The sequence below is a fragment of the Anthonomus grandis genome, chromosome 15, assembly GCF_022605725.1.
Source record: "Anthonomus grandis grandis chromosome 15, icAntGran1.3, whole genome shotgun sequence".
NCBI classification, from domain to species: Eukaryota; Metazoa; Arthropoda; class Insecta; order Coleoptera; family Curculionidae; genus Anthonomus; species Anthonomus grandis.
In genome coordinates, this window is record NC_065560.1 from 4,397,712 (window position 1) to 4,421,435 (window position 23,724).

Sequence of the window (23,724 nt, forward strand, 5' to 3'; positions counted from 1 at the left end):
ATCCTGTACAATTTTCCAAAAACGCCCAGTATTCGATCAATTGAATAAACTAATTTATTTTGCACCAAGAGCCCTTAAGAATATTGTTTGATGAGCACATAAATGTAATGAAATTGACTCATCGAAATTCATCATTCTTAAAACAAGATTGACATATTATTTTGCGGAAAACATTGACTTAAAAATAGACTTTTTTAATGAAATTAATATTGTTTTCTTTGTTTGTTTCAGTGCGAACAAGTGAGACAATAAACAAGACCGAAGTGGCGGGCGTGAAACAATGCATACTAAAAGCGGGTTGGATCAAATGTCAAGAATTCCTTTTAGTCCGGGTTTCCAGGGTCCAGAGTGAGCGTGGATCGCAGAATGCTCCTCTGAAAAGGTACGTAAGGAAAGAATTTCTATAATTATAGGAATACGCTGCTTGTTATTAGGAAACTTTTTATTTGGCACAGTACTTCTTACTTATAAAGCTTGAGACGACAAGTTGTCGCTCGATACTTGTGTGCGGAATTTTTAGATTTTCTTTTACGGTAGTCTTAAATTTCATTTATTGGATTAGAGAGGTTCAAAGGAGATAATTGCATTGAAATGTTTTAGTTAGAAGGGCATTCAGACCTGCCTTTTCATGTTTTGTATTTGGTTTTAAAGATTAAAGAAGGAGAATTGTTAAGGCTTTTTTATTGTTATTTTTGTCTCATTTATCCAGTAACTTTAGGCTAATATTTTTCTTTAAATTCAATTAAGTAGAAAGAAATGTATTATGCAGCAAAAAATAGACTTCAACTGCCTTTTTTCAATTCTTCCATTCATTAAGAAAGATTTCCTTGAAATTTTCATTTACTAGAAAACAATTATTTATTTCTTCCAGGCAGTCGAAAGGCATTTTTCCAGATATTTTTATTTCAAGAGCTTGTAAACTCTTTTTCACTTTTTTCAAGAATTTTGGATAAATTCCAGGTATTGGAAAGATTTTTTTCCAATGAACAATATCACTTAATAAATATAATTGATATTGCAGAGGACACAAATATCCTCTTAATAAGGTTTATTTTAGGCTTCAAGCAAGTCTCTAATCCTAACGCTCAAACCAGCTGTTACCTCAGCGAAAATTCAAACAGTCATATTTTATAAACCAAAACCCTCAATGAAATGTTTTGAAGCTCAATAGGCTCATATTTACTCAAACCTACAATTTTCCTTGATTTCCTTGACATATAATAGAATTTTTTTTTATTTAGACCATATTTTTTCTGTGACCGTGACCTAATTGTTTTAAAAATTCACGTCTCTGGTCGATCTATAGAATAGTTGTCTGTTCATAAATATTTGCTTGATGTAATTGATCTAAGGCCTATCTAAGTGCCTGGCTGAAGGTTTCAATGCCTGGTTTACTTCTTGGGGTTTAGATCCAACCAATATTTTAATTACTACGTGTTTTCTCTTATAGATGTCCTAATATGGGTCAGCCTTGGATGTTCCTTCGTGCTGCTGCGATTTTACTAGTGACTAGGCAAACCTTGGCACTATCCGACATGTAAGTAAATTTTTCTTCATATTCTCAGGCTTAAAGTAGTTGCAATGGTGAACTAACTGAACCATAAACAAACCTTCCTGTACAAGATATTTCTTGTTTGCAGCTTCGAAGAAGGAAAATCTGACAAGGAAATCCTCGATAACCTTCTAAGGGCTACACGCTATGATAAAAGACTGTTGCCACCAGTTAGAGGTAAGTTGGAATGTATATAATATATAATACTTATTGATATATATTAGTAAGTCTTTTCACTAGTTTATTGCATATCTGCATTTTCTGAAATTTTATGAAAACATTCACTGGATATCTAGTATCACATGATTGAATTTCAAATGTCCCTATTGAATACATCATGAATACATAAATTGTGTTTTACTGACGAAGTTTATGCAGTCAATTACTTTATTGAGATTTTTCGTGATATTTTGAGACTGCATCCCATATTAAGGTGGAAAAAGCAGGAAAATTTTGAGAGTCATATTCTTGCTAGTTTATACAATTACTTATATATGAAAACCTTCATATTACCAACATTCGTATTCCCTCTGGCAGGAAAGTCCTCCTGTAACTCACTTACAATTTTTTTCTCCTACTTTTTCGACTTTTACCACGTTACACAGAAGAATATTTACATTTTAATGTCCCTTTTAATTTAAATGGTTATCCATGTAAAGCGAGAGAGTCTACAAACACGGGTAAAAATGATGTTTTTTTAAGCCCTCTAGTGCAGATCCGAGCGATTTTCATAATCAAATACCAGGTTCGTTTTCCGGCCTATTATTGTTGGATATTTCGGCATCTGTTGGTAAATAATTAAAATTTAACGTTCGTGGGGGGATTTTGCAGCGAATCGTGCATTAAAAAGGGCATTTTAATTGTATTTAATGTAAGTTTAATTTTAATGGACGTTTTATGAATTGGTAGTGTCTACTACAATGTGGAATAAAATTAAAAAAGGCTCTAAGGGTCTGGAATGTGTCGAAAATTATAAGAAAATTAAGAATCATATCAACTATTTCTGGAAAAAATTACGTTTTTTTCTGGTGCTTTCGCCATTTTTCTTCTTCATACTTGTCGTCTCTTTCTTTTGTCACAGGGATGACTTGGATAAATGAAATAAAAAAATACTTCCAAATGACTCGGTTTTCCCAGCACCTCCGCCATTTATTCAAACCTGAATTTTCCAGTTTACTGCATTTACCAGTTTTTACAACATTAAAAACAAAAAGGTCTACGAATCTGGAATATGTAAAAAATTATGAAAAAATACAGCATCATTTCAAATTCTTTCAATAATTTTTTTCTAGTGCATTCACCATTTTTCTAAGCTACTTTCTACTACTCTTTTCCTTTTTCACTTTCTGGTAAAAAGAGTTTAAAATTGCTATTTACGAGTCAGTTTTCCCCGGCACCTTCGCCATTTCTCTTCGACCCTAAAATATGCATTCACCATTTTTGTAACCATAAAAAAAGGTCTAAAAGCCTGGAATATGTAAAATACTATGAAGAAATAAACCAAGGGGAAATGTAATATTTACGGGTCTAGTTTGCCGGCACCTTATCAGAAAAAATAATTTTTTTTATTTACTTTTTCTCTTTTTCTCAATACTAATTTCACTCGTCTACTTCATGTCCTCTCTTTCTATTGTCATACAATAACGTGCGTAATAAATAAAATGGGAAATCCCTTTTCAAAGTACCTGGAACTTCGGTATTTCAAAGTAATTTTCCGAGCACTTTCCCCATTTATTTAAAATCTAATCTTTTAAATAAACGAGTATTTCTTTCCTTATCCCCCTCCTACTAATTAAACGATATAAAAGAATGAGTGATATTGAAATACAATTTGGATTTAATATTTACAGTAAAATAATTTTTTTGGCGCATTCACCATTTTTTTACCTAAAAAAAAGAGCCTGGAATATGTAATTTATTTACGAAAATTAACAATTTTCCTTGTCCATTCACTGTAAATCAATTACTGTAAAATCTTGGAAAATCTACAAACTAAAAAAAAACTGAGATGTAAAACGTGGATTGTTTTCCCGATACCTCCGCCAGTTCTTTTAAGCCTAATATCACAGGAAATAAATTATAATTTTTTTCTAGTGCATTCGCCTTTTTTTACCTTAAAGAACTACCTCTAAAAGCCTGGAACAAGTAAAGTACTATGAAAAAATAGACCACGAGAAGCAAAAACAATTTTTCCTAGTGCATGCACCATTTTTTTTTTCCTTGAAACAGTCACTGTTATCCTGAAATATACACAGAAACGGAATTGATTTTTTTTAAACCTATTTTGATCTAAAGCTAAAAGTCGTTTCACTCGCCAACCTATTGCCCTCTTTTTCTTTTGTTACACTAATAACGTGTTTAATGAATAAAATGGAAAATGACTTTCAAGTACCTGGAAGGTCAGTGGTTACACGTTATTTTCCCGACACTTCCACCATTTCCTATAAACTTCATTTTTATCATCTGATTAAATAAGATAAAAGAATAACGTGAATATAACGAAAAGTACCTGGAACCATGATTTTATTTGTCTTTTAGGAATGACCTAAATGATCTCCAAAAAATTTCAATATTTCTCTATCCCGGTGCATTCACCATTTTTTAAAAAATTTTCCCTGTCTTATGATCTCCTCTCTCTCTCTCTTTTTCTCAGTTTGCAGTAAAATATTGTATTTATTTTTAATACATAAATTGTAAGTAGGTCTTAAAATGCCTGGAAAATTTAACAAAAAAATACATCAAACGTCTGGAATAAAACGATTCCATAAAAGTCAGGAATATACAGAAAGAATCACTTGCAATACCAGAAAGCCATTTAAAGACACAAAACCCTTTATACCGGAGCATCCACCAATTCTTTAAAATCTATTTTTTGAAAAATACATGTGGAATAACTTGACATGGTCAAGGATCCAGGTAACTTAATAACCCATTAAAATGTCTGGAATAAAAATTAGCGATAGCTCTAAAAGCGTGAAATATAAAATACAATTACCTGAAAGATTAATAGACTTTTAAAAAAATAAGTATAAAGGAAAATTACAAAAAAAAAACCCCAGCTTCTTTTTACTTGTGCCTGGAATATCCTGGAATACCCACACAGCCATATTACCCACTGGTAACGTGTGTAATAAATAAAATGGGAAATGACCTTTTAACGTACCTGGAAGGTCAGTAGTTACGAGTAATTTTCCCGGCACTTTCGCCATTTTTTCGAACTCAATCCCAGTTTTCTTAATGCGATTATGCTTTAAATAAAATAAAAAATTACTTCAGCGCTACAGGGTTAAAAAAACAAATTTTTCCCGGCACCTTCGCCATTTAATTAAAATTTAATTCTCAAATATCTGTTTCCCCTTCCTGTTTTTTTTATATCTCTCTCTTTCTCTTGTAAGCTTGGTATTACTGGTTTATTTCTATCCTTATCAACAAATAAAATGGGAAATAAACGTGCCTGAAAGGTCAGTAGCTACGAGTAATTTTCCCGATACCTTCACCATTTCTTTCGAACTTAATTCTTACCCCAGTTTACCTAATACGATTATGCTTCCAATAAAATAAAAAATTACTTCAACTGATAGGGGGTAAAAGAAAACAAAATTTTCCCGGTACCTTCGCCATTTCTTTTAAACCTGTTTTTTTATATTTCTTTTTTTCTCCTATAAGCGTGGTATTACTGGTTTATTTTTTTCCTTATCGAATCCCTTCAAATGATTAAATAAGATAAAAAAAAAAACATCAAAGAATTTAAATACAAAAAAGATAAACGTCCGTCATTTATTCTGAGCAAAATTTTGACCTTCAGTTTTTGTTTCCTTCGTGAATATAAAGAACTTCCTTTTGCTAGTGCCTCCGCCAATTCTTCGAAATTCATTAATTTTCTCTCTTTCTCGTAGTTTTGGTTCTATGGGCATTTTTAATTTTAATTTCCTATTTTGTTTCTATACATGACTTTGAATCTTTAAAAAAAAAGACAAAATCCTGGTGCCTCCACCACTTTATTTAAATTAAATATTACTCTAAAATTGTTATCTCCCTTTTTTTTAATCTTGTATTTACTCATCTATTTCTTTCCTTATCCTACTCATTGCCTAAAATAAAATAAAGAATGACTTAAACTGAATAAACGCGATAAAAGAATGACATGAAATACTTTGTTCTTTTACCTCTTTTTCCATCCTCCCTTTCTCTGTCAATTTGCAGTAAACATTGTCGATTACTAAAGTTTTTACTTGAAATACCTGGTAAAAAATTAACAAATTACATAAAAAATCTGTAATAAAATCACTCCTTAAAAGTCGGCAATATACTGAATAAATCACTTGAAATATCACAAAGCTATTTAAAAAATAAAACATTCTATCCCGGCGCATCCACCATCAATTTTAAAGCCTTAATAACCCGATAAGATTTTTGAAATACCTGGAAAAACAATTGACAACAGCTCCAAATGTCTGGAACATAAAATGCAATTACCTGAAATATACCAGAGTTAGACTTTGAGAAAAGAATTACGTGATTTGGCTGAGACGTCTTCATAACCAAAAACTTCCTAAAAACAAGAAAGTTATTATCTAGTAAGTCGTATAATATAATATAACCAGACTATGCACGAAAATATCCCTTACTAATAAAGACAAACTACTACCTCCTCCTCAGTTTTTCCTCCACACATTTTACATAAAACACAACATTAAAAAAAAACTTTTTTTACTAAAAAGAGCATTTTGCAGATGCGGATTTCTGCTGTGGTCTACGATCACCGCAGGACGCAAATTATGACGAACGCAACGTTCCGTATAGCGGAAAACAGCGGGGTCGGTTAATTAAATTTTTTTTCAATTTTTCTTTAATTATAGCTAGATGGTATTTAAATATTAAAAAATAGGTTGCTAGGGTCGATGCACTGCTTTAATATAATATATTTTATTGCATTTATATTGATAAATTGTTCTTTAGGTCTTGATGCATTAGCACGGCATGGACGATTGGTTATATTGTCTTGATATTTGTATGTGTAGTTCGTGGCAACAATGCCTATCCAAGTAATTTTTTGAGACAGATTAGACACCAGCAATAAATAAATTATTTTATGCCAGTTAAGAGGCATTAGAGTTCATGGAGGTGGGTCTTGATGACTTTGAATAAGTCCAGCAATTATACACTTAGAAAAACGTTTTGTGACTTAAATTTTAGGCGAAACATTTGTCCAGCGAATGCTGAAGACTAATTTGAAATATCATAGTAACTTTTTGACTTATGAGGCAAAATGTCTGTCAATTACAATGCATTAGGGTCCATGGAAATGTGTCTCGATGACTTAGAATAAGTCCAGGAATTTTTAACTTAAGAAGTCGTTTTGTACCTTGAACTTTAGGTGTAATATTGGTCCAGCGAATGCTGAAAACTGTTTTAAGATATCTTATAAACTTTTGGACTTATAAGGTAAAACGTCTGTCCATGCCGGTTTATACCTTATAATATTTATAAAACTCGTTTGCTCTATCAGCTTGTAAATTATATATTATTTTTGGTTCATGAACCCCTGGTTGCTTTATAACATAATTGATTTTATCCACTCGGGTTAAATTAATTCAAATAAATTCACACTATGTCAAGTTTCTTGACGTTCTCCTTAGCACACAATTATTTATTAAAACCTCAATACTTGTAAAATGTTAAAATGTATTTTGAATTCCTGGACAATATTGGAAAAATCAGATGAATAATTAATGGCAAATGACGTCAAATGCGTGAAATAAAATGGAATGATTATTCAAAGGCCTGGACTATATCCAGCATGTCTCCAAAAGCCTGTAAAGTATGGAAACACTCCTTGGATTTAATAGGCATCAACAATAAATAAATTATTTTATGCCAGGCATTAGGGTTTATGGAGGTGGGTCTCGATGACTTCGGATAAGTCCAGGAATTATTAACTTAGAAAAACGTCTTGTACCTTATATTTTAGGTGAAACATTGGCCCAGCGAATGCTGAAGGCTATTTTGAAATATCACAGTAGCTTTTTGACTTAGGAGGCAAAATGTCTGCCGGTTACAAGAGCTTTGGGTCCTTCGAGATGTGTCTCAATGACTTAGAATAAGTCCAGGAATTTTTAACTTAGGAAAACGTCTTGTACCTTATATTTTAGGTGAAACATTGGCCCAGCGAATGCTGATGACTATTTTGAAATATCATAGTAACTTTTTGACTTATGAGGTAATATGTCTTCCGGTTACAAGACATTTGGGTCAATGGAGATGTGTCTCTATGACTTTGGATAAGTCCAAGAATTTTTAACTTAGGAAAACGTTTTATACCTTAAATTTTAGCTGAAGTATTGATTCACCGAATGCTGAAAACTGTTTTGAGATATCTTATAAACTTTTGGACTTATAAGTTAAAACGTCTGTCCATGCCGGTTTATACTTTATAGTATTTATAGAACTCGTTTGCTCTATCAGCTTGTAAATTATATATTAATTTTGTTCAGGAACCCCTAGTTGTTTTATAACATACTAGAGCAAATCGCCTGTTTAAAGCATGAAAGTGCAATGAATCAAGAATAAAAAGAGTTCAAAGGTAAAACCTTAAGGAAGTCCTTGAATGCTAGAAGGATATACTTGAATTTGAAGGTTACTAAGACAATATTCTTGAGAATATTGGCAAAAGGAAAAAGGGTCTGTAGTTTGACCACATACATATATGCCCTATGTAAAATGTAATACAGGAGAAAATGATGGTTCTCCTATGTAATTAATAAAAGTAGCTGCGAGAAATACAATTTTTAGTAATTAAAAATCCAATACACCCTGTCAGACTTTATTCAACATAGTAAAGACCAACATTGGCACGTTGCCAATAAGCAAAACTTGTCCACGCTGTTGATACATATTTCCCAAGTCGATAAATTCTCTCCCCTAAAAATAAAAATGCAAATGAACCTTTGAAAACTAAACGAATTTTTAATCTCCCTAATGGAGTCGTTGGAACAACCGACGTCTTTTAGGAGAATAAATTAAAGCAGAAATAAAATAATTATATTAACGGTTGTAACCTTGGCATAGATTTTGCCCCGCGTATCGATCAGAAGGATCCCTAAATATACACGTAAACAAACATCAGAAACTAGCATTAAGAAATATTGATCTTTTCATTAACATTTATCTGTTTTTGTATGTATGAGTTGTAAAACACTGCTGCAAAGATCCACCTCTCTTTATGTTACAATATTATAAAACTCATTTGCTCGATCAGCTTGTAAATTAAATATGATTCTTTCATAAACCCCTAGTTATAATAACAAAATTCGTTTTATCGATTTAATTGAGTACAATTAAAAGTTTTAATTTATCCATCCAGTGTCGATGCATCTCTGCACCTTAATATAATATTTCGGTTGACTTCTATCGGTTTAATAATTACTTGCAAAGATATTGAGTATATATAATGATAAAAGTTCAATTGTTTCATTGTACCTTTTTCAAAAGCTCTATATAATTCAGCAACTTGTTGTTAAAAATTCCCCTTTGTAGCGTATGACCTTAACTACATCTTGAATAATTCATAATTAGCTTGTTAGAGGAAAACCGTTAACTTTTTGGACCCTTTTGAGAAAAATTTTCGTGTTCACACAATCAAATGTGTCACAAAAGTTGACCGAGTTAAGCTTTGATTCACAATGACGATTTAATTATAAAATTCCTTTGCTCGATCAGCTTGTAAATTACATATTACTCGTTCACGAACTCCTAGTTATATAAAAACAAAATTCGTTTTATTGATTTAATTGAACACAGTTAAAAGTGTTAATTTATCCATCCAATGTCGATGCATCTCTGCACCTTAATATAATATCTCGGTTGACTTCTGTTGGTTTAATAATAATTCACAAAGATATTGAATGTATATAGTGATAAAGGTTCAATTGTCTTATTGTACCTTTTTCAAAAGCTCTATATAATTCAGCAACTTGTTGTTAAAAGTTCCCCTTTGTAGCGTATGACCTTAACTACATCTTGAATAATTCATAATAGGCTTAATAGAGGAAAACCGTTAACTTTGTGGATCCTATTCAGAATACCTTTCATGTTAAGCTCACAGCACCTCAATTTGATTCAGAATGCCGATTTAACTAAAAAATTCCTCTGCTCGATCAGTCTGTAAATTACATATTACTCATTCACGAACTCCTAGTTATAAAATAACAAAATTCTTTTTATTGATTTAATCGGGTACAATTCAAACCTTTTTATTTATCCTTTTAGTGCCTTAATGCATCTCTGCACCTTATTATGATATCCCGGTTGACTTCTATCGGTATAATTATCATTTGCAGGGATATTGAGTGTAAGTAATCATAGAGTCATGGCTGAATAAATAGTTTCAAGCTTCACCGCTTTGTAAATGGATTTTCTAGTTTGTTTGAGCGGCTCGACGCTACTTGTTAAACAAGACGTAAAATGTGAAAGCATACAATCTGGGATAATACAATCCATGTGTATATATAGGGTGTGTTTAAATACTTTGTATTAAAATTTGAGTCTATCTTTAGTCCATTCTTTTAAGTCTTAAATAAGTTGTACAATTGCAACTGCTATCCTGTTGATCATTTAATAAAATGGAAGGAAGGCACAAAGAGAGCTGATTGTTTGTAGAATTTTTTAATCGTTAGATATCGTTGATTTAAGTAGGTAATATTATGCTATGGTTACAGGTTTGCCTGATTTAATTGTATCGGTTACTTTTTTAATTATCTATTAGTTTTTTTTATGGTTGATTTATAATAATTAATTTTTTTTTCTAAACAGGTTCACTCACAGTCAACGTAAGTGTACTTTTATTAAGCTTGGCATCTCCTGACGAATCTAGTTTGGTAAGTTTATATTTTTTTTTTCAGTAATTATTAATACAATATTTTAATAAATTAAAGAAATAATATATAGGGAGTGTCTCAGAATGTACGTTCAATATGGTATTTTTTTGACTAATTAAAGGAGAAAAACACTATTTGCAGGCGATCCAAATCCTAATGAGGATCTGGACAAAAATTTGTGAAGTTTTATTAAATTGCCTTGGATATTAAACGTCACTTATGAGACACTCGTGTATCAATAAAACTCAATTTATTTCACCTTTTTCTCATCAATCGTTTAAATAGAACAAGATTTAAAAATTTGTGGATAATTTGAGAGGTTTTCATAGATCAATTAAATTAACGTGAAACCTTAACCCTGATAAGTTCTTATCGTGAACTTCCAGAAATACGAGGTGGAGTTTCTCCTGCAGCAACAGTGGTACGATCCACGGTTACGATACTCGAACCAGAGCGAGTACAATTATTTGAACGCGATCCATCATCATGACGACATCTGGCTTCCGGATACGTATTTCATTATGCACGGCGATTTTAAGGATCCACTGATACCCGTCCATTTTAGCTTGAGGATATACCGGAATGGAAGCGTCAATTATTTGATGCGGTAAGTGACTGATTTCAAAAAAAAAGGTCCAGGAACTGCGTACGTTGATCCTGATGTAGACACTATCACAGGAAAATTTTGTGCCAGATAAAAATAAATAATAAAGTGAGTATTGTATCAGATTTCTAGACTGTATGGAGTGTCATCACAGAAATCTGTAAAAAGATCCACTAACATTTACAGATTCCTATAGTAACAATTCTATTTATTATATCACAGATGACAACGGGGTGTCGTCACAGGTATCTCTGAGAAATCCGATACGATGTTTCTCATAACAGTTTCCTGTAATAGGAGTATTGTCGTTGCAGTAATAAAATGACATAAATACGCATAAATCAAATAAGCAATTAAAAGTTTAACCAAAATGAATGAAAAAATTACAATGTTTTTATTTAGGTCCATAGTGCAACAAACTTTTTTAGAGGCATTGAAAGAGTATGCATTTTTTGGCTGACGTGAAAAAAAAATTATTTAAAATACACTTAGCTGATGTAAAGCAATCCTTAATAACAATAGAAACTTTGGCTGACGTAAAGAAAAAAATTTATAGCTCACAAGTTAAACAATAATGCAGTTTTTAAAACGATTCAATTAATAGAGAGCAGTGGCTGACGTGAAGAAATATTTACTGCTTTAAAGTCAAATGCGTTCAAAAGAAATAGCGAGAGTGTACATCAAGCTGACGGAATAAAAAATCATTAAAACTGCCAACAATATTGCCGATGTTATTTTTATGATTAATTCTAGGGCCACAGTGCAACAAACATTGCTAGTAGTGGATCTCCTAAGAATGGTTCAAGAATTAATTTTAAAAAATACAACGGGAACACAGTGCAACAAATGTTTCTTATGTCTAATCATTTTGAAGGCCTTCAAACATTTGTTGCACTGTAAACCTAACCAAAAATGTCATTTTTTATTCTTTTTTAATTATTTCTAAGCTCATACTGCAATAAATGTTTTATGTTTTTATTTATTGTAAAATAACTTATTATTTATTTTGTCCAGGCAGTTGGAAATGATTAAAACTGCCTTTTTATTATTTCTCTGGTATGTCACGTCATATTGCGGAACGAGCTTAAGTTTCGACAACAGTATCACGTGACTGTTCATTTATTAATAGATAATTGATCACGTGACATATAAGAGACCTGGCTTTGGTTTATTTATTACGTGTAAGAGAGAATAAACAACAATCCTAAAATTCATTAAAATATTTCATTCTAATTTTTCTACGTCAGACAAATTTCCATCTTGAGTTTATTTAAGTAGATTGATGGAGAGTTTGCAAATTTTTTTTATTGCTCTACGTCGGCCAACCTTTTTATTAAATAATAATTGTGGGTTTTCTGCGTAATTAAATAAAGTGCGACAGAAAGCCATGATTTCTAGAGGATCCAGACAGTATGTAATGTAAAACTGAAATAGTGATATAGAAAAAAAGTGTAAAATATTTTTTTTGTTTACTTCACGTCAGCTAAGGTCGTCCAGTTGTTTAGGCTATGGAGGTACTATTACCATTTTTGCAAACAGTATAATTTGTATTTCTTGTTCACTCCTGTTTACTGTTTTAGTGATTTTTTTACTCCGTCAGCTTCCATAGTAGGTTCGCTATTTTTTTGCACAAATTTCATAAAACTTACTATTAATTTAATCGTTGTGATATGATTCTATAACTCGTGGGTAGAGCATGTAAGTTTTTTTCAACGTCAGCCAATATTAGTCTTGGATTGTTCTACGTCAGCTGTATTTTCATTCATTTTCTTGGAGTATATAATTTTTTTTCCTTCACATCAACCTAATTTCTTTCATTGGTTCTCTTGATATTTTTGACTATATTACCATGTCAGCTTGGTGAGTATATTTTTTATTGCTTTACGTCAGCCAACTTCCAGAAGTTCCAGATAGTCGGCTAGAGCTGAAACGCTGATATAAAAAGAAAATAGCTCTTTACGTCAGTCAAATTCGTTCAATTTTTTCTCCCTATTTTTCTCTACGTCAGGCAACGTTCTCTAACTCTATACTTGTCAGCTAACTGTATTTTTAATCATTTTTTTAGTAGTATTCAATTTTTTTTTCTTCACGTCCTTAAGTAAACTGACAGTTCTCTTAATATTGAAAGATTTCTTATCCTGACTTGGTGATGAGTGGCAGTTTCAATGGTTTTTTACTCCGTCAGCTCGCTATACGTTCCCGATTTTTGCACACATTTTATTTTGAGCAGTAAATATTTCTTCACGTCAGGCAATGCTCTCTGGCAGCTTAATTGGTTTGAGAAATGCATGGTTCTTTAGCATGGGAGCGATGTATGTGATTTTTTTTCTATCTCAGCTAAAATTTCTATTTGCTGTCATGAATTATATGCTTCAGCTACTTGTATTTTCAATAACTCTTTCAGTAGTATTCTTTTTTCCTTCACGTCAGCGCAATATCCATCTCAACTTTGTTTATGTAAAACAGTTCTCTTGATATTTTTTGAGTTTATTACCACGTCAGCTTAGCGAGTATATTTTGTATTGCTTTACGTCAGCCAATTTCCAAAAGATTCAGTCAGTTAGAACTGGCACGGCAATAGAAAAAGAAAAGGTAAAATTTGAATTTTCACTCTAATAATATCGCCAGAGACTGAGTTATCATAAAAAATAACAACGAAGCATTTTTTTTGGTTTTCTTTACGTCAGCTAAATGCGTTAAATTTTTTTAACTAGCAAGCACATTTTTCATTGCTCCACGTCAGCCAACTTGTTTTTTATTAATAATTTTTGCGAGAAGTATATAGTCCAAATTTTTAAGTCACTCCTGTTTACAATTTTAATGATTTTTTTACTCCGTCAGCTTGCTGTACTTTCGTTGTTTTTTTGCACACATTTTACTCTAAACCACTGAATAGTTCTCCACGTCAGCCAATGCTCTCTATTAGTTAAATCATTTTAAAAATGCATAGGAATGATTTTTTAGCTTGTGAACAGTGTATATAAATTTTTCTTTACGTCAGCCAACATTTCTATTATTTGAAATCCATCTCTACGTCAAGTGTATTTTTAATAATTTTTTCTCACTAGCACCTTTTTTTTTCTTCACGCCAGCCGAATTTCCACTTTGAGATTGTTTATTTAAATTGACGGTTCTGTTCATATTTTTTTATTTTATTTCCACATCAGCTTGTATATTTTTAATTGCTTTACGTCAGCCAATTTAAAGGATTCAGACAGTCAGTTAGAGCAGACACGGCAATAGAAAAAGAAAAGGTAAAATTTGAATTTTCACTCTAATAATATCGCCAGAGTGAGACTGAGTTATCATAAAAAATTGACACTGAATAGTTCTTCACGTCAGTCAATGCTCTCTATCAGTTGAATCATTTTAAAAATGCATAGGAATGATTCTTTATAATGATTAGTTGCAGTTTAATGATTTTTTTTACTCCGTCAATTTGCTGCTGTATGTTCGATATCTCTTTTATACTTATTAAATTCCTTCATATCAGCCAATGCTTTTTATTTAATTTTTCTACGTCAGTCAACAGCTTTACACTTTCGATCTTAGTCTAAATTTTTTGCTTAGCTCTATTTGAGGTTTTAACGATTTTTCTACTCCATTGAATATTTCTTCACGTCAGCCAATGCCCTCCATCTAATTTCTCTAGGTCAGCCAACGATGCCATTGTTTGTGATGGATTATCCTACGTCACGTATTTGTAATTTTCAGTAGTATATATTTTTTTCCTTCACGTCAGCCCAAATTCCTTCTTTAGTTTATAGACAGTAAATAATTAAAACATAAAAAGTTGAATAGTAAAAATTTCGGATTTCGTGTTCAGATAATTATCCAAATTTGGAATGAAAATTATACTTTTTCTTTTTTTTATTTCCTTGCTATCATTTAATAACATATATATATTATTTTTAATTTCTAGAAGACACTTGATCCTATCCTGCCAGGGCAGCTTGAACATATTCCCATTCGACGATCCCAAATGTACATTTTCAATGGAAAGTAGTAAGTATTACTTTTTATATATAAAGAGATAGAGAGAGAGAGAGAGAGAAATAAAAACTATATTAATTAACTGACACGACGTATCACTCAAAAATGAAAATCCCAATACAGTTCAATGCAATCAAGTAAACCTGAACTACGAGAGCACTTTATTTAACCAACGGTTAACGTCAATGGAAAACATGCAGCGCGACTCGTATCTGGAAATAATAAAACGAAATTCACAATTCCAATCAATCGATCAGCTTTTATCGGGATTTTACTTTTATTGTAACTGAAACCATTTCGATATTATCCATGGTTGAACTCCAATTATAATTTAGTAAATGTGATTGTAAAGTGTGTCTCATCAAGGGATTTTCTTCCATGTAAAGTTTATTTGATGACCGTAGCACTAGTAGATCAAGAGTTACCGGCTGTAGACTCTTAGATCGACCTTTTAAGCTCCCAGTGACGTCAACCCAACTTTGAATAATGATAACTTGTAAGCGGTTGACCTTTTAGAAGTTATTGTAGTAGATTATGGTAGAAAGTCACTTGATCTACAACTTTGTTTTATAATTTATCTTTCTAAAGTAGACAGTAAGAAAGATACAAGAGATTTTCTTGTCGGACCAAGTCGCGACAGAAGTCTTCCAGTTCCAGGTCTGATATCTCAAAAACCATATAATTTATAAATCATGAGATATATATAAAAGTTGTGTATCAAGTCATTTTCTTTCAAATAAAGTTTATTTGATGATTGTAGCACTAGTAGATCAAGAGTTACTGGCTGTAGACTCTTAGATCGACGTTGTAAGCTCCCAGTGACGTCAACCAAATTTTGAATCATGATAACTTGTAAGCAGTTGTCCTTTTAGAAGTTATTGTAGTAGATTATGGTAGAAAGTCACTTGATCTACATATTTGTTTTATAATTTATCTTTCTAAAGTAGACAGTAAGAAAGATACAAGAGATTTTCTTGTCGGACCAAGTCGCGACAGAAGTCTTCCAGTTCCAGGTCTGATATCTCAAAAACCATATGATTTATAAATCATGAGATATTTATAAAAGTTGTGTATCAAGTCATTTTCTTTCAAATAAAGTTTATTTGATGACCGTAGCACTAGTAGACCAAGAGTTACTGGCTGTAGACTCTTAGATCGACCTTTTAAGCTCCCAGTGACGTTAACCCAACTTTGAATAATGATAACTTGTAAGCGGTTGACCTTTTAGAAGTTATTGTAGTAGATTATGGTAGAAATTCACTTGATCTACAACTTTATTTTATAATTTATCTTTCTAAAGTAGACAGTAAGAAAGATACATGAGATTTTCTTATTGGACTAAGTCGTGACCCAAATATTCCAGTTCCAGGTCTGATATCTCAAAAACTATATGCTTTATGAATCATAAGATGTATATAAAAGTTGTGTATCAAGTGATTTTCTTTCAAATAAAGTTTATTTGGTGACCGTAGCACTAGTAGATCAAGAGTTATCGGCTGTAGACTCTTAGATCGACGTTTTAAGCTCCCAGTGACGTTAACCCAACTTTGAATAATGATAACTTGTAAGCGGTTGACCTTTTAGAAGTTATTGTAGTAGATTATGGTAGAAATTCACTTGATCTACAACTTTATTTTATAATTTATCTTTCTAAAGTAGACAGTAAGAAAGATACATGAGATTTTCTTATTGGACTAAGTCGTGACCCAAATATTCCAGTTCCAGGTCTGATATCTCAAAAACTATATGCTTTATGAATCATAAGATGTATATAAAAGTTGTGTATCAAGTGATTTTCTTTCAAATAAAGTTTATTTGGTGACCGTAGCACTAGTAGATCAAGAGTTATCGGCTGTAGACTCTTAGATCGACGTTTTAAGCTCCCAGTGACGTCAACCCAACTTTGAATAATGATAACTTGTAAACGGTTGACCTTTTAGAAGTTATTGTAGTAGATTATGGTAGAAAGTCACTTGATCTATCACTTTGTTTAATAAATTGTCTTTCTAAAGTAAACATTAAGAAAGATACAAGAGATTTTCTTGTCGGACCAAGTCGCGACAGAAGTCTTCCAGTTCCAGGTCTGATATCTCAAAAACCATATAATTTATAAATCATGAGATATATATAAAAGTTGTGTATCAAGTCATTTTCTTTCAAATAAAGTTTATTTGATGATTGTAGCACTAGTAGATCAAGAGTTACTGGCTGTAGACTCTTAGATCGACGTTGTAAGCTCCCAGTGACGTCAACCAAATTTTGAATCATGATAACTTGTAAGCAGTTGTCCTTTTAGAAGTTATTGTAGTAGATTATGGTAGAAAGTCACTTGATCTACATATTTGTTTTATAATTTATCTTTCTAAAGTAGACAGTAAGAAAGATACAAGAGATTTTCTTGTCGGACCAAGTCGCGACAGAAGTCTTCCAGTTCCAGGTCTGATATCTCAAAAACCATATGATTTATAAATCATGAGATATTTATAAAAGTTGTGTATCAAGTCATTTTCTTTCAAATAAAGTTTATTTGATGATTGTAGCACTAGTAGATCAAGAGTTACTGGCTGTAGACTCTTAGATCGACGTTGTAAGCTCCCAGTGACGTCAACCAAATTTTGAATCATGATAACTTGTAAGCAGTTGTCCTTTTAGAAGTTATTGTAGTAGATTATGGTAGAAAGTCACTTGATCTACATATTTGTTTTATAATTTATCTTTCTAAAGTAGACAGTAAGAAAGATACAAGAGATTTTCTTGTCGGACCAAGTCGCGACAGAAGTCTTCCAGTTCCAGGTCTGATATCTCAAAAACCATATGATTTATAAATCATGAGATATTTATAAAAGTTGTGTATCAAGTCATTTTCTTTCAAATAAAGTTTATTTGATGATTGTAGCACTAGTAGATCAAGAGTTACTGGCTGTAGACTCTTAGATCGACGTTGTAAGCTCCCAGTGACGTCAACCAAATTTTGAATCATGATAACTTGTAAGCAGTTGTCCTTTTAGAAGTTATTGTAGTAGATTATGGTAGAAAGTCACTTGATCTACATATTTGTTTTATAATTTATCTTTCTAAAGTAGACAGTAAGAAAGATACAAGAGATTTTCTTGTCGGACCAAGTCGCGACAGAAGTCTTCCAGTTCCAGGTCTGATATCTCAAAAACCATATGATTTATAAATCATGAGATATTTATAAAAGTTGTGTATCAAGTCATTTTCTTTCAAATAAAGTTTATTTGATGACCGTAGCACTAATAGACCAAGAGTTACTGGCTGTAGACTCTTAGATCGACCTTTTAAGCTCCCAGTGACATCAACTAAACTTTGAATATTAATATCTTGTAAGCGGTTGACCTTTTAGCAGTTATTGTAGTAGATTATGGTAGAAATTCACTTGATCTACAACTTTATTTTATAATTTATCTTTCTAAAGTAGACAGTAAGAAAGATACATGAGATTTTCTTATTGGACTAAGTCGTGACCCAAATATTCCAGTTCCAGGTCTGATATCTCAAAAACTATATGCTTTATGAATCATAAGATGTATATAAAAGTTGTGTATCAAGTGATTTTCTTTCAAATAAAGTTTATTTGGTGACCGTAGCACTAGTAGATCAAGAGTTATCGGCTGTAGACTCTTAGATCGACGTTTTAAGCTCCCAGTGACGTCAACCCAACTTTGAATAATGATAACTTGTAAACGGTTGACCTTTTAGAAGTTATTGTAGTAGATTATGGTAGAAAGTCACTTGATCTATCACTTTGTTTAATAAATTGTCTTTCTAAAGTAAACATTAAGAAAGATACAAGAGATTTTCTTGTCGGACCAAGTCGCGACAGAAGTCTTCCAGATCCAGGTCTTATATCTCAAAAACCATATGGTTTATGGATCATAAGATATATATGAAAGTTGTGTATCAAGTGATTTTCTTTTAAATAAAGTTTATTTGATGACCGTAGCACTAATAGACCAAGAGTTACTGGCTGTAGACTCTTAGATCGACCTTTTAAGCTCCCAGTGACATCAACTAAACTTTGAATATTAATATCTTGTAAGCGGTTGACCTTTTAGCAGTTATTGTAGTAGATTATGGTAGAAATTCACTTGATCTACAACTTTGTTTAATAATTTATCTTTCTAAAGTAGACAGTAAGAAAGATACAAGAGATTTAGTTATCGGATCAAGTCGCGACCCAAGTCTTTCAGTTACAGGTCTGATATCTCAAAAACCATATGGTTTATAAATCATGAGATGTATATAAAAGTTATGTATCAAGTGATTTTCTTTCAAATAAAGTTTAGTTGATGACCGTAGCACTAGTAGACCAAGAGTTACTGGCTGTAGACTCTTAGATCGACCTTTTAAGCTCCCAGTGACGTCAACCCAACTTTGAATAATGGTATCTTGGAAACGGTTATACTTTTGGAAATTATTATAGTGCTTTACAATAAACCGTAACTTGATCTTCAAATTTCTTTAATAAATAAAGTAATTTAGATACAAGAGAATTTCTTATTGGATCAAGTCATGAACCAAGTTGTCAACTAGTGTCCCTTCTACTTAATTAATATTAAAGAACATCCTTGTGAGCTCCAAGTCGTTGCTGCTGTTTTTATTGATTTCACCAAGACATTTGACCATATTTTTTTTAATAAAATTGACTTCACTTTCCTCCATCTATTCTACTGTTAAAACATAAAATATGTAATAAAAGTGATTCTCTGTATTAATTCCAGTATCGTACGAGATAACCTCAATAAACTACGTGTGGAAAAATGACGAGGATGTTCTTCGAAAGTCGCCGAGCTTAACAACACTTAACGCTTATCTAATTAAGAATCAGACGCTCGAGTGTCCTATACAGTCTAGTTGGAGAGGTAAGTCAATTATAGCAATGTAAAACTTATTAATATGCGATTAAAATACTTTGTGACAATCAAAGGCCTCACTTAAGTCCCAAAATATTACCGTCTGATAAGTGGCAAGCTGATTAAAGGTTATCCTTTTCATTTACTTTAATAATATACATATTTCATAGGCCCTATGGATCGGATTTGTCCGGAATTAGTCAGGAAAAGTGCAATTTAAAGTTTTAAAGTGACACTTATGTGCTTAAATTCAAGTGCAGCCGAGGAAACCGCATCCAATTTAAACTTCCCGGTAATTGCGGTCTCTTTTTAAGTTTATACACGGTAATTTCACGTTTTTTGTATTAAACTTTCGGGTCTGGAAAATGTGGATTTTCTAAAGCTGGATGATCGTTAAAAATCGTAAGCGCGAAAGCTGTTCGTTGGTAAATTATGCAAACGGTCGCTGTTTATTATGGAATAAAAGATCCATTACATTTTTAGGTTTTATCTGTCGTAAAGTATGTCTGAAAGGATGGAGTTAAAAGTTGCAGGTATTGATCGAAGGTTCTTTTCTATGAGAAAGAGAGCCAGAGATTAATTGCTTTTAACGATCTCATTGTGTGCAACATAGCAATTGACATTGGGTGTGAAATTATTTAGGACATTTGAAAAAGTTGTTTTTCTGGCAATTATTGAGAAATATGGAAGAATCACTGTTTTTGTTGGAATTTATACTTGGCAAATGTTCAGAAAATTGAAACATCATTTGTTTTTTTGGCAATTTTTTAGAAATTTATAACATTCATTTAATTGTCTTGGTAATTTTTCAGAAACCGAATGTATGTAAGTTTTTCTGTACTTTATTCAGAAATTAAAAAAAAAAATTACCACGTATGTAAATTGTTTGTTTTCCAGGCAATTTTGCAATAAATTAGGAGTTTTGACTTTTTTTTATTTTTTCTACAATTTTTTCAGAAATTTAAATAATAAATCGTTATTTTTACTGTCAGTTGTTTAGAAACTTGGAAAAATCGGCTTTCCCAAGCAACCATACAGAAGATATGAAGAAAAATTCCTAAAAATTTTTCAAAAGTATTCTTGGCATGTTTCATAATTTTAGAAAAAAAAAATCATTTGCTTTTCTGACGATCTTTAATCATAAACTTTCTATCTATTCTTTCTAACTCTATATCTATTTTTACCTAATTGCTGTGTATTTGTGACAATATACATTATAAGAACATAAATATAAACGCGGAAAATTTTCTGAGCAATTAACCAAATTCCCCAGAGCAAACATGCAACTTTGTTTACTTCCCTAATAACTTATCACCCTATACGACGTATAATATACTCGTACATAAATATACATATAACTAATGGACAATATTGGACCGGTTTAATATTTAAACAAATTTTATTTCAGGTAACTACAGTTGCCTTCGGGTCCACCTGATATTCACCAGGGACCGAGCGTTCTACTTTACCACCGTCTTTATTCCAGGAATAATATTGGTGACGTCATCGTTTATTACGTTTTGGTTGGAGTGGAACGCTGTGCCAGCCAGAGTCATGATAGGTAAATACATATTATAATGTATATCCCACTTCTGGTTTTAGAATATTTGACTTATATGAAAGTCTAAAGAAAATTAAAAACACACTTTGTATTTGTCACTGAAAATGAGGAATATCAAATGTGACCGTTTACACCAAGGCTCGTGGACGCAAGATCCTATCGAATTACCACTTGGACTTGTCTGTGTTTATATACTAAATCTTAAGATAAAGCAGTACTGTTGTGCCTAATTCGAATAACATAGAACATACAAACTAATTTATAACGCTAACAACATAATACTATTTCCGTTTAATATAATCTGTGGGTCAGATTTGAGAAAGTAGCAGAAATAAAGCATGTAAAAGTAGCTTATTTATATTTAACGTCCATGCGGTTTGTCTGCAGCCGGCTCTCTTGGTATTCATTCCCCAGAAAAAAGGAATCAAGACCATTTGCCCTAATAACTTTAATAATGTAGCCCCTAATTAAGATTTTATTAGACTTGTGACGGATCTTGTTTAACCATATGACATTCCGTACATTGGGAGAACCTAAGTAAAAAGGCATCTGATTGAAAGAAGATACAATGATCTTGAAATGCTTTATCGTTTTTGTCTTGGTTATTTATATCTTGTTCTTCAACATGTCCATGTGATCTTCTACGGTATTTAATATCTAATTGGTATATGCCAGGAATATCTTTTTATTTTCTATAATATCTGCTAGGCGTATATGTCTGCACATATTGGGGTTATTAACTTTAAATAAATATTGGTCTTTTAACATTTAAAAGAAATAAATGCAAACACACTCTTTCTTGTGGATTAAAATTATTAAAATAAATATTTTTCAGATATTTAAACTGTTAATTGATTAGTCGCTTAATCAGCTTTACATTATACAAGTAAAAAAAAATATTTTAAAAAGCAATAAATGTTTAAGAGTAAAAAAACTAAAAATAAAGAATGTTCAGTCACATTTTTTGTTATTCTATAATATTTAAAAAAAAAGAAATATATTGGTATATATTTAAATCAGAATATATAGTTTTAATGGAAAACAGTGTTTTCGCAGAATATATATATATGCAATATTTAATTTAATAACACTGTTTATTTAAATTTGGTATTATTTTATATATAAATATTTAGTATAAAAACAGTGTCAATAGATTGGATAAAATGGACGAAAGACAGTCATTTTTTAGAACAATTTCACCAAATATTTGAGTATTAATCGAGTTTAAAAACTAGATATGTAAATCCCGTGTCAATTTTTTTAAATGCCGAAATTCTTTCTTGTTTGTAAACAGAATCGCACATTATATAGTATACACGTATATTCTTACCTATAATTTTCTTAAAAAGTATATTTTTATCAGGCAATTATTTTCTGCAAAAAAAACCGTTTTTCATTATGCCTACCCTAACCCCCCCCACCCACCCCACACAACTTACCAGTAAGAAACTGTTTTAGAAAATCATTGTTTTTTAAAATAATACGCATGAATAACAGCTACTTTGTCGTTTTTCGTAAGGTTTTTTTGCAGAATATACAGTGTGGTGACTTTAACTGGAATAAATTCAGTTAAAACTAATCAAAATTTATCTCGCAAAATTCCTGAGACTCGTCGATTTTTGTTTATTTTTTTTCACATTTCGAGATAGTTTTTGTATTTTTTCACCTACAGGGAGGTCCAAATAAACCCCAACTTTTTTCAAATGGAAAGCCCCTTTTTTTAAACTCTCATTGAAAAGAGCCCTTTTTTTTGATTAAATTGCCCTATTTACTTTTGTGATTATCTAAAGGAGAAATACGAAAAAAAAACCATTAAATTATTAAAAGTTGCGTTTAATGTATAAGATGCTAAAAATGAGCACCATTTACTTGTTGGCAAAGCCCAAGACGATAATAAAATTCGTTTCTGACATTTTCTAACACTTCTGGAGATATTTGTCGGATTTCTTGCCTAATACGTTTTTTGAGTTCGTCTAGGTTTCCTGGTTTGCTCATATAAATTTGACTTTTCAAATGTCCCCACAGAAAAAAATCAAGTGGGGTGAGATCGGGAGAACGTGCCGGCCACTCGATTGCACCCCTTCTACCAATCCATCTGTTTAGAAAATTGTCATCTAAATACTGGCGTACATTACGGCCATAATGTGGGGGAGCACCATCTTGTTGCATCCAGATTCTTTCATCATACAAATCTGGATCGAACTGACTCGGATATAAGGCACGTAAGGCTGGAACTAGTTCATGTTCAAGAAATTCTAGATATC

General features: G+C 31.7%; 1 protein-coding gene across 11 annotated transcripts in view; it reads left to right on the forward strand.

Moving 5' to 3' along the window:
- Positions 1-23,724, forward strand: part of LOC126744960 (glycine receptor subunit alpha-4) — an 88,546-nt gene that overhangs the window by 35,008 nt on the left and 29,814 nt on the right. For all 11 annotated transcript variants that reach the window (XR_007663381.1, XM_050452578.1, XM_050452580.1 and 8 more), the window contains exons 2-9: positions 232-382; positions 1,451-1,537; positions 1,641-1,729; positions 10,364-10,428; positions 10,815-11,035; positions 14,955-15,037; positions 19,768-19,908; positions 21,308-21,460. Coding sequence is in view for 10 of the 11 variants with exons in the window: in XM_050452578.1 (XP_050308535.1) it covers positions 1,461-1,537; positions 1,641-1,729; positions 10,364-10,428; positions 10,815-11,035; positions 14,955-15,037; positions 19,768-19,908; positions 21,308-21,460 (829 nt within the window). In the remaining variant the exon portion in view is untranslated. The remainder of the gene's footprint in view (positions 1-231; positions 383-1,450; positions 1,538-1,640; positions 1,730-10,363; positions 10,429-10,814; positions 11,036-14,954; positions 15,038-19,767; positions 19,909-21,307; positions 21,461-23,724) is intronic.